The sequence below is a fragment of the Taudactylus pleione genome, unplaced genomic scaffold, assembly GCF_031769625.1.
Source record: "Taudactylus pleione unplaced genomic scaffold, aTauple2 ptg000574l, whole genome shotgun sequence".
NCBI classification, from domain to species: Eukaryota; Metazoa; Chordata; class Amphibia; order Anura; family Myobatrachidae; genus Taudactylus; species Taudactylus pleione.
Genome location: NW_028284976.1, coordinates 1,085,886 through 1,098,333, shown reverse-complemented (window position 1 = coordinate 1,098,333; position 12,448 = coordinate 1,085,886). Strand labels below are relative to the sequence as shown.

Here is a 12,448-nt window from a genome sequence, read left to right as displayed (position 1 = left end):
TATAGTGTCTTATAAATAAAAGGTAATAATAATAATAATAATTACTACAATCCTAAACATACCTGAAACACATACTGTGTGGTGGACTAAGCACCACTTTGGGACTCACATGTGTGTGAAACAATTTAACCACAAAATATCTGTTCTAGATGACACCAGTTTTTCTACACTTTGTTCTGAAACCAAGAATTCCAAAAATCCCTCCATAGAAATCCAATATCCCAACTGCTGGCATTCTGAGTGCCGGAATCCCCGCAGTTGGGATATTGGCCCTGCTATTTGCGAGAACACGCTCTGAATCAGGGCGATTTTTTTTGTGTGTCAGCCTCCAGGCCTCTCGCATAGCTGTGGGTTACCACCCACAGCATGTGCGAGCGGCCTGGCGATGGTGGCGATTATCGCGACCATCGGGCTTGTGGTAGGGTCTCGTAACCCGGAAGACCGAGTGGACTTCCTGCTCTAATAGAGCAGGAAGTCCACTACTGACATCACGAGTGATGTCAGTAGGGCCGCCCACAAACGGCAGGCATTCCTAAGGGATCGCCTCTGTTTGTTGAGCCACCCCCCCTACCTGCCTACAAAACGGGGCAAGCTGTTGATCGACATCAACAGCCGCCCCGTTTTGCTGCGAGCCCTGGAGTGAGTGAAGTTCTCACTCGCTCTGGGGCTCACGCACTCGCTTTGCGCACACCATGCATGCGCAATGGCCCTCCATTGACCCGCTTGCAAGCGCATTGCACTTGTGAGCGGGTCTGAATCAGGCCCATTGACCCCATTCCCAGGAACAATAGGTGTCTAAATATATACATGCTAGTGTGGACCTGCAGTAATTAATTTGTTTTTTACAGTAGCTGGTATGAAATATGTTTTGTGATTAAGATTAAGGGGTCTATTTACAAAGCAGTGTTAGGAGACAGAGTGAAAAGTGATAAGAAAGTGATAAGGTGCCAGCCAATCAGCTCCCAACTGTCATCTCACAGACTGGGTTTGAAAAATTACAGTTGGGAGCTGATTGGCTGGCACCTTATCACAGACTTATCACTTTTCACTCTGTGTCATAACACTGCTTAGTAAATAGACCCCTCAGTAATAATACCCAAATGGTATATGCATTTTTTAACATATACAGTTATGCACTCTTGTAATTAAATGGAAGTTTTTAACCAGATCAAATTAAAAACACATTCTCACACTCTGCAGATAGATAAAACATGCTTATTAAACAGTTTTGGAATACCCATACCTTACTTAGCCACTTAACTGATGATTTTTTTCCCCTGTAAACCGCTCACAGATTGTCATTCTTTTTTAAATTATTTAATTAAGTAAAAAAAATATTTTTAGTAATATATTTAAATATTTTATTTTAAAAAATAAATATTGAGGGGGTGTTTTACAACCACCCCATCCCCCCGTGTCCATAGGCCCCCATTATAAAACAAATTTACACACCTGATAGGCAATAGACCCTCCAAGGGTCATAAATCCTAATAATAATACCCCACACACCATACCTGTTTTCTAAACCAACTTCCCCCCCTGTAAAAACACAATTTTTCTTTGCTCCCTCCTATCCTGTGACAAGTATGTTTTTTATTATTATTTTACCCCCCTCCTCTCTAGCATTATATTTCTATATATATTATTCCTCCCCCACCCCCCACTGATGCTAGATAACCTCCTAAACCCCATGAGTATAGACCCCCCAAAACCCCCCTCCCCCATATATAAAGAGAGCAGCAGAGTGTGTGTCAAGGGGGAATGATCATCAGTTCCCCCTGATCACTGCACTTGTAGAGATCAGCCAATTAGTGCTTAGAGGGGTACTAAGTTCCCCTCTTCGCACTGTGATCCCTGGCACATGCAGCATGGCATTCTGGGGCGTGACTCCAGAAGTGATGATGGCGGTCACAGACCACCACATCACTTCCGGGGGTCTGGGGAGTCAGAGGAGATCCGTTCTGTACAATAGCCGGGGTAAGCAGCGTAGTTGCACATGATGTGACTTTGCCAGCTGAAGCACTGCTGTCTACAGTCGCATCACATGTCATGCCACCAGTTAACTAGTTAATTCACAGTATCAATTTATTACCTTAGCAGTATTTATAGCGGCTCCATACCCAGTAGCAAATCCACAGCCAATGAGGCAAACTTCATTTGGAGCACGATCAGCCACTTTGACAGCACATATCTCAGACACAACAGTGTACTCGGTAAAAGTGCTTGTACTCATGAAGTGGTAAACCAGTTTGCCTTTACAAGTAAATCTGCTTGTTTTGTCTTCCATCAGCCCTGATTTTCCTCCTATGCTGTAAAAGAATATTTTAAAAAAAGATCAGTCAAAGGTTCAGTACAAGTCATTATATTTCACAGTAAATGTGTAGGATGCCTTATGTATGAGAACTGGTATGTAAAAATATACAGCACCATAACTAGGGTGCTACCGATGCCACTGCCTGGGGCGCATGGCAGGGGGCACTGCATGGTTGCTGACTTGGCAGCCTCTATCTGCAGAGGAAATGTGTTGTGCATATTCAGAGTGTAGTTCCCTATTCTGGATCTCCTCTTTTATGAATTCATGACATCACATGCACTGTGGGTTGGTGGGTGGCAGGTGGCAACCCAGGGTGCAGAACTGCCCTGGTAAGGCACTGTAAACATAATCAGCAAACTGAAAAAATGGGGAGCTTGATTCAGGGAACTATATTGTTACCCGTTATGGCATCTGGGTGGATGTTGTGAGATTAATTTGCAAATTTATTAAACATGATTTCAGCATGGTGCTTGATACCTGAAAGCTAGTCTTCGGGTGCCAGGACATAACAATGTTCATGGGCACTTATTTGTTTTCCTATGTATTAACACAGATAGAATTTAGAATTTAAAAATTTAGAATTTTAGACTCAATATTAAAGGTTTTTTTTTTATTTTGCAATCCATTAATCCCTTAAGGTAAGTTAGCCTTATATGAATCATATCTTGTCTAGACTTATGTAGGAAGATTTTGCAGATTAATTATTTATCAAGCTCTAAATACTAAAATATATTAGAGTTTGACTCTGGGAGCCCATTCTTACCTGTGTTGTGCAGGTAGGAATGGGCAGAGGCTCTGAAAATTGGATGAGGGTCTGGAGGGCAAAGAAGGATCCTATGAGGGATCCCAAAGAGGGATGCGCATGTAAAATAGCACTGTTGGGACAAAACATGGCATTGTAAACCTTCACCACTATTTTTAGCAGTGTAGATGTTAGGCTTCATCAGGATAGCTGTCCTGGAATGGGTACAATGAAGCATTGCTCTGGTAGCTTATGTTCTCTTGTCAGAAATCACAGCAAGTTTGGTTTATCTGGGCTGACAATTTGCATTTCTACATAAAAAAGCCCCTAAATAACATAATTTGTACATAGTTTATACAAATTGAGGGCAGTTTCAATGTTAAAGCACTTTAAATTATGGTATAGAATTTTGTTTGGGTATAGAACTTTTTGACACTTATAGTAGCCCTTTGTTACTTCTGCTACAATAATGCCTTTGCTTTGACTTTCTTAGTAGATAACACTGTAGAGAATGTATTCCTGAAAGTTTATGGAATCTGCATTGGAAATCACTTGGTTTGGATGACAATATATTTTAAATAATCATTTTATCCCAGTCATTTAACTAATAGAGCGCCAGGAATGTATTGTCCTGTAATACAACACATACCTGTATTTACACCAAGATACACTAGTAACTAAACTGATATGATTTATTCTCTTCCACACACTCCCTCATAGTAATCTACAGTCAGGTGCATAAATATTGGGACATTGACAGAATTTTCATATTTTGGCCTCTATTCACCACCACAGTGGCTTTGACATGAAACAAACAAGATGTGCTTTAACTGCAGACTTTCATATTTAATTTGAGGGTAATTACATCCAAATCAGGTGAACGGTGTAGGAATTACAACGGTTTCTATATGTGCCTCCCACTTTTTAAGGGGCCAAAAGTAATGGGACTATCAACACAAAAGCTATTTCATGGACAGGTGTGAGCTATTCCCTCGTTATTTCATTATCAGTTAAGCAGGTAAAAGGTCTGGAGTTGATTCTAGGTGTGACATTTGCATTTGGAATCAGTTGCTGTTGACTCTCAATATGAGATCCAAAGAGCTGTCACTATCAGTGAAGCAAGCCATCATTAGGCTGAAAAATCAAAACAAACCCATCAGAGAGATAGCAAAAACATTAGGTGTGGCCAAATCAACTGTTTGGAACATTCTTAAAAAGAAAGAATGCACCGGAGAGCTCAGCAACACCAAAAGAACTCGGAAGACCACGGAAAACAACTGTGGTGGATGACAGAAGAATTATTTCCCTGGTGAAGAAAAACCCCTTCACAACAGTTGGCCAAATCAAGAACACTCTCCAGGAGGTAGGTGTATATGTGTCAAAGTCAACAATCAAGAGAAGACTTCACAAGAGTGAATATAGAGGGTTCACCACAAGATGTAAACCATTGGTGAGCCTCAAAAACAGGAAGACCAAATTAGACTTTGTCAAACAACATCTAAACAAGCCATTACAGTTCTGGAACAACATCCTATGGACAGATGAGACAAAGATCAACTTGTACCAGAGTGATGGGAAGAGAAGAGTATGGAGAAGGAAAGGAACTGCTCATGATCCAAAACATACCACCTCATCTGTGAAGCATGGTGGTGGTAGTGTCATGGCGTGGGTATGTATGGCTGCCAATGGAACTGATTCCCTTATATTTATTGATGATGTGACTGCTGACAAAAGCAGCAGAATGAATTCTGAAGTGTTTCGGGCAATATTATATGCTCATATTCAGTTAAATGGTTCAGAACTCATTGGACGGCACTTCACAGTGCAGATGGACAATGACCCGAAGCATACTGCAAAAGCAACCAAAGAGTTTTTTAAGGCTAAAAAGTGGAATGTTATGCAATGGCCAAGTCAATCCCCTGACCTGAATCTGACTGAGCCTGCATTTCACTTGATGAAGACAAAACTGAAGGGAAAATGCCCCAAGAACAAGCAGGAACTGAAGACATTTGCAGTAGAGGCCTGGCAGAGCATCACCAGGGATGAAACCCAGCATCTGGTGATGTCTATGCGTTCCAGACTTCAGGCTGTAATTGCCTGCAAAGGATTTGCAACAAAGTATTAAAAAGTGAAAGTTAGATTTAGGATTGTTTAGTTTGTCCCATTACTTTTGGCCCCTTAAAAGTGGGAGGCACATATAGAAACCATTGTAATTCCAACACCGTTCACCTGATTTGGATGTAATTACCCTCAAATTAAATCCGAAAGTATGCAGTTAAAGCACATCTTGTTTGTTTCATTTCAAAGCCATTGTGGTGGTGAATAGAGGCCAAAATATGAAAATTCTGTCAATGTCCCAATATTTATGCACCTGACTGTATATAAATAAAAAAACATTGCCCCTTAGAATCTAAACAAATAAAAAAAATAACAAACATACTCATTTTTTTCACAGAAATTGCTGTTTGGGCATTTGCAGCCTCTGCAAACTCCACATTGGGGCATAAAAAGTGGGATGACTTTGTCACCTAAAGATATAAAAGGAAATGGACTTAGTCAGTACATCCAAATATACCTCGACTGGATATGAAGATCATTCAGCTGCTTTACATGTTATTAGTATGGTATTCAGGTGGAGCTTGAGTTATTACATCATTCGGTGTTCTATTATGTTAGAATAACATATGATGCATTTTTTTTAAATACATTTTATTATATGATATGTCTCCTTATCTAGTACACAGTATTATCACAACCACAGTCTAGATTAATTTTTAAGAAAAATACTTTGCAGTTTCTGATGATGAATACTGTAGGTACTGTATATGCACAGTTGGTTTTAGTACAACAGCTATCACTACATTAGACTCACCTTTTTTAACCCGCGTCACTCCCTGACCCACACTTTCAACTATTCCAACAGCTTCATGACCCAATATTACTGGGAACTTGGTATGAAGTACTGCGCTCAGTGCACTGCTATCTGTTCCGCATACACCAGAAGCAAGAATCTGCAAAGAATAAATAAGAAAAAAAATTATTGAAAATGTTCATTAATATTGGTATGCAAATTAAGTGAAACTTAAGGAGCACAATAATATTGTTAGAAGTTATTCAAACTCATACTGTAACTTACCAGAAACCTTATAACATTTAGCATTTAAGACTTACCATAAGGGAAATGTATAATACCGAGGGCCATATTTGTCAAGTTGTATGTTAAAGCTGCCAAAAATTCTAATTTTCTCAAAAAGCAGTTATTATAGGTTTCTCTGGCATTGTGAAAAAAGGCACATTTACCATGCTCCAAAAAGTTTTTAGCTTTTTTGGACTTGGCACCATTAGATAACTCCATTTTAGATGGCATTAGCCCAGTGTGGTCTGAGTGAGTATTCTCATGCCACTTTTGTAAAAACAAAAGTAGAAAAATAGAAAAAGAGTTGGGGATGAAGCTTAAGCCACTATATATCCCCCACTGTAGTAGATACAAAGATGAGGGCACCATCAGGAAATTTCCCCTACAATACAAAAAAAAATGAATGAGTCCAGAGAGTGGGGAAGATCACCCTCCGCCTGGTCTCCATATATTTTGTAGAACCAACTTTTGACAGAGGGCATCCCTTTTTCAAGAAAAGATGGCACCCTTGTAGCAATTTTCTGGTAATCAACTGTGATCACAGCCAATAATACACTATGTGCTGTTGAACACATGATTGGGAGGCCATTATTTGTCCTATCACCCCCATTATTGTGCCTGTACACATGGGGGCACTGACATTTGAAAAAGGGGAGTCCTCTCTTTCAAATTATGTGTGCCACCAGTATTTATTCTCTGGTGATCTCCTGATAATTAATAAAATAATATACATAAGAAAAAAATTCCACAGATGAACGGGAAGGGGGTGGTGGTGTTGGTGTTTAATCTAAAGACCAGATCTACCCTGTCTTGTGTCAACTAAAAAAGGGTCCCTTAATTTAAAGCAGTAGGTTTTTCTATTTTATAATATGTGAGGTTTCTTTAAACAACACATTATTCCTACACATAATAGTGTATATATTTAAACAGTGAAGATTATAAAAAAATATAGAAATCATTTATCATTTTCAAATGCAGATACTTTTTGAAAACCTTACATATCTGATTTTCTTTTTGCTGTTTTGGAAAGGTGGGTTAATTCTTGAGCAAAAACCACAAATTGTTTATTTTATTTATTTTTATGGTATTTATAAAAAAATAAAAATAATAATCACATTTGCTCTTAGTGCACATTCTTGACATTTGGATAAAAAAAACCCACTTTTTTGGCCATTTTGGTTAAATTGTATGTGTTGTGTTAGAATGTTACTATTTTCTGTAGAAAATAAAAATAATGTCTTCTAAAAAAAACAAGGAAGAAGAGAGTTTTTTTTAACATGGATATATGTATTAAGTAAAAAAATAAAAGAACTAAAACAAATTATGTGTGGGAACCAATATATTTTTCATGTAACTATAAACTTACAATTTCAACCAATATAATTGTATACATTATTTAATGTTAATGTTAAAGATACAATATGTTAATTATAATGAACACAGAGTACAGGAGACATGATTATACAAGTTGAAGGTGTTGATTTTAATGTGGTAGAATGTTGGCATTTGAGGAAGAATGTGGCAAACCCTCTTTTCACATTACGGTGCCAAATTCAAGTCAGTTTCCAGTTTAGAGATTTTAGTTGAAGATTTGATATTTGTACAGTATATTATCTTTGCTTCAAAGAAAATGTATAACACAAAAGATAGTCCAATCAACACATTTTTTTAAAGTGGACTTTATACCATAAATTACCATTTTCTAATTATAATGTATATCTGAAATTATATATGTACTATATGAAACTGAAATACATAATTAAACATTTTGCTACATACTTACCATTTTACCTGCTTCCATCATCTACTTTATAATTCAATGGTTGCAAATAGCAAACTGAATCAGCTGGCATTTAAGTGTTTGAAAAGAAAAGGTGATCAATTCTACTCAACATTGTGTATAAAAAAGATAATCATGGCATACTATACAGTATATTAGCACTTCCTCAGTAAGGCATATCACTTTTTAGTTAAAGTAACAGTACTGTACCTTTATTCTAACTTCATGAGATTTTGGTGGCGCTACTTCTATTTCCTCAATGGAGAGGGGCTTATGAGGTTCCCAGGCAACTGCTGCCCTGCATTTGATAACCTTAAAAACAAACCATTGTTTTATAATGTTCCATATTATGAACACAAACAGAACAGTTGAATCACTTATGTAAATGAATGGTAAGCTATCCTCATACAGGATATGTGATTAACTATTGAAACTAGGGTATCTGATTTTATGATTTTTTGTAATTCCCTCTGGATAATAGCCTTTATTTATGTTGCCCCCATATATCCTACTATTTTACTACACAACTCAATATATAATTGCAATTTACATACAACAAGTCGAGCTTGTATTATTGTTCATAATAACGGAATAGTGCAGTTTTAAATTCTGATTTCAAATATGTGATTAGAATTTTTTCCATCAGGCAACGTGTGTTTGTGACAGTTACTTTTCTTTTTTTCAGATTTTAGTGTTCTATATGGCCTGTCATACACACAGACTGACAGGAGCATACAAGAAATATGTCCCCCTGTAGTCCCTCCCCGCTCTCCCCTCTACCTTTATGTGGAGCCTCCAGCAACTTCCTACTCCTCCATACAGCCGGACCTGCTGGTGTAGCCCCGACCCCCTGATTTGGTCAGAGGATCATGTGTGCTGGGCTCCTCCAATCAGGGCTCAGCACATTGTCCTGTGACCCATGGGTCTCTCTCAGCATAGAGTAGCCTGTTAGCACAATTATTTGTTGTCTTAGTTGTTAGAATATTTTCAACAATGCCAAGAAAGTGTTTAAATCATCCAGACAATTTATGTTATGTGTGTGGTGAAGTAAACTTCAACTGTCAGAGGGGAATTTGAAGCTGCTTGTAAAAAAGTATTACATATGAACTTTCCTTCGGGTGTAAAGTTGGTGATCTGGCTAAGAACTGGGGATGTGTATCATGTGTTAGGTTTCTTACTGGCTGGAAAATGGGTCATCTCATATGCCATTTGCAATTCCTATGATTTGGAGGGAACCTGAAGGACCATTCAATTGATTGCTATTTCTGCTTAACTAACATTAGAGGACTCCATCCTATACTTCTTCCCAGAATATCTTGGGGCTGTCAATGATGAGCATGGCAAGTGTTCCCATTAGCAGATTTCTACTTTGGAAATGAGGTACTAAGGCAAATGGAGTTCCAGTATGCTGGCTGACTATTGCTGGACCATGGAGAGAGACATCTCAAAGGCAAAATTTGCCTGAAAATAATCATCTACAACTTATTAGGTCAGCCAGAATGAGGTGTATATTTTCACTTAGACTTACATAAGTTCTCATTTAATAAAACTTTAAACATACTGTTTGTCACAAAAAGAAACCTGCCTGATTGAAAAAATTTGAATGCATATTTGAATTCAGCATGAAAAATACTTTTATATTCAGGTTATTTAGTTCTTGTGAAAGAAAAAAAGTTTTTTTTGTAAACCAGTATAGTAATAATAATAATAATAATAATAATAATAATAATAATAATAATAATAATAATAATAGTAATAATAATATAAATACCAATAATATGTCAAATCCTAATTTAATAAGTTTTGTTCTATGTAATACTTTTTCCTTATAATGTATGTTTCGTGTATGACCTTTTAGATATTATTTCATGAATGCAATACATCCTGTACACTTCGTTTATATCTTTCTAAGTATTTATTATTTTGCTGTTAGATATGCAAACTATAACATACTACAAAATATCGGAATAGCAAACTAAACCAACCCTAATAGTCTTTGACGTGTAAAAAATGCATTGCCAACATTATGAGGGGGTAGAACTATGATAAGAATTCAACTAACAGTCCAATCAGCTCTTGTAGCCAATAATAAAAAAATCTGAGTTATTATGGCACTGTATAATGCTTGTTTGGCACAATTTCTGCATCTGTACTGAGGACTTTTTTTATTTCAAGATTTCTATAAACAACCTACAAGTTCTATAATACAGTAATACAATAATTCTTCAAACAGACACATATTGAGTTTTGAAGATTATGGCAGTATCAGTGACAACACTGCAAATGTAAGAAAATAGAATTTATCATATAAAGATCATTAACATTGCTTGTATAACTAAACATTAGCACAAGTTATATATTTTTTTAGAATATCTTATGATACTACAGCTTTATTGTAATAGAAACAAAGGTCTTTATTATCTAGAAACATGTTTTTGTATAAAAAAGCATACCTTTCCTGCAGTGCTCATGTCTCTGTTGCTGCAAATACTTCTTTCTTCCAAATGTTTGGCACGTCACTCTCTTTCCGTTTCTCCTTTGCTTGTTTTGTCCGAGTTGGTTCTGCTCTCTACAGTTTGCAGTCGCAAATCTTAAACTACCTTCCTGTTGCAAAGCTAAGATCTTGGCAATGCATTACAATATTTAATCTTTTATTGTATACAAACAACAAATCTTTCTGGGCAGAGGTTGCCAAAGATTGTAATCTTGTTTACCTATTATTTTGTGATAAATTAGTTAATATTTAATCTACTGTATGATTTGAAGTAAAGGAAAATCATAAGGGTAGATAATGATCTAAGTATGTGTGGAAAGGAGTGCTAGTTCACTTCAATTAATACAAATGCTATTCCACCCTGTGTTCATAATATGCCACATGTTAGTATGTCATGTTATCCCTAAACAATACAAATGGCAGTTGCGCATGCAGGGGAGTTTCTGAGTACCCAGAAACTTCCCCTGATGAACCAATTTTTTTTCTTTTAATAGAGCTGCCTGCTGCAGTCCACAATTAAACCCCACTCCTCATTTTATTTAGCCCCGCTCCCTCTTCTAAGACCCACAAATTTCATTATTTACCTGTACTTCATGGTGTCACAACTCATGGATGGATAGTGGATGCTAACCCATATTTTGGGACCCCCGCAAGAAAGTTTAGAATTAGCTGCCTCCAATACGCAGGTCGCAGCCCTCAGACAAGGTTCCCTAATACAGGTGCTGGTGTACTCTGGATCAGAGTGAAGTACAATGAGATGTACAATGTAGTCAAAAGGCCAGGTCAGAACCAAATGGAAAAGACAGCACCAGGGAGCAGACGTATGCAGGTCACGGACGATAGTTAAGGTAAAAAACCGCAGTACTAGGGAAACAGGTCACAAACAAAGCTGAGGTCAAGAACGTGCAGTAGTAATCACTTGGAATGCTGGAGTACGGTTTGGGAGTCTATACTCTGGCACAGGAGTGCTCCCAGGGACTTCCTTATATAGACAAGGCTTGAATTAGGTGCCTTCTGTGATGTCACAATGGGAGGGTCTGGCCCCTTTAAAATTTTCTTAGGTCAGCATGCGCCCCCAGGGAAGCTGCGGCCGCCCAGATGCTGGGAGGAGGAAGACTACACAACAGCGGACGCAAGGGACTCTCCACCCACTACCCTGCTGCTGACCAGTGCCGCCAGACATTACCCCTTCCTCTAGAGGTGGGCACAGAACACCCCACAAATGGCTTGCCAGGGAACTTCTAGTGGAATTTCCGAAGAAGTTGTGGTGCGTGATTATCCCAAGTCTTGACCCAACAGCACTCTTTGGGACCATATCCTTTCCAGTCAAGCAGGAATTGAACCGTACCTCAAGAGATTTTCACATCATATTAGTCTTGATGGTTCACTGGAATAGCCAAAGGAGGATCGCAGGGTGTCAAAAACTGATTAAGAACCAACAGTTTCAAGATGTAGACATGGAAAACATTCAGTATTTTAAGTGCTCCTGGCAGCCTCAGATGGTAAGCTATCGGGTTGATCACTTGAAAAAATCTAAAAAGGCCCTATGAACCTGGGAGCAAATTTCATTGTAGGCACCTTCAATCGTAGATGCTTGGTTGACACAGAGACTCTGGGCTTGATTCAGACCCGCTCACGAGCGCTATGTGCTCGCAAGTGGGCTGATGGTGGCCCAGTGCACATGTGCACGATGGAGCCGGCTCCGTCGTGTGCATGCGCGAGACCCGGATAGCGAAGGGAAAACCGTCGCTCCGGGTCTCGTACCAAAGGGGGCATGCTGTCGATGTTGAGTGACAGCACGCCCCCTTTGGTGGGTGGGCCGGGGGCGTGGCTGCCCAGATGGAGGCGTTTCCATAGGAACGCCTACGGTCTGGGGCTGGCCCATACTGACATCACAAGTGATGTCAGTGGGAGAGCTTTCGGCTCTGTTAGAGCCGAAAGCTCTCTGGGGCTTGCGGCAACGAAACCCTACCACAAGGGTC

At 38.6% G+C, this 12,448-nt stretch overlaps 1 protein-coding gene across 3 annotated transcripts in view; it reads right to left on the bottom strand.

Annotated features, from left to right (window-relative positions):
• LOC148481546 (NADP-dependent alcohol dehydrogenase-like) overlaps positions 1 to 10,443 on the bottom strand; it is a 30,816-nt gene extending 20,373 nt beyond the window's left edge. For 2 of the 3 annotated variants that reach the window (XM_088453277.1, XM_088453275.1), the window contains exons 1-5: positions 10,426 to 10,443; positions 8,183 to 8,284; positions 5,929 to 6,067; positions 5,497 to 5,584; positions 2,093 to 2,309 (exon numbers count right to left, since the gene is read on the bottom strand). In XM_088453277.1, coding sequence (XP_088309403.1) covers positions 2,093 to 2,309; positions 5,497 to 5,584; positions 5,929 to 6,067; positions 8,183 to 8,284; positions 10,426 to 10,443 — 564 coding nt within the window. Of the gene's footprint in view, positions 1 to 2,092; positions 2,310 to 4,980; positions 4,987 to 5,496; positions 5,585 to 5,928; positions 6,068 to 8,182; positions 8,285 to 10,425 lie in introns of all 3 variants that reach the window. The other variant, XM_088453276.1, reaches the window with a different exon arrangement.
• Positions 10,444 to 12,448: the final 2,005 nt, after the last annotated feature.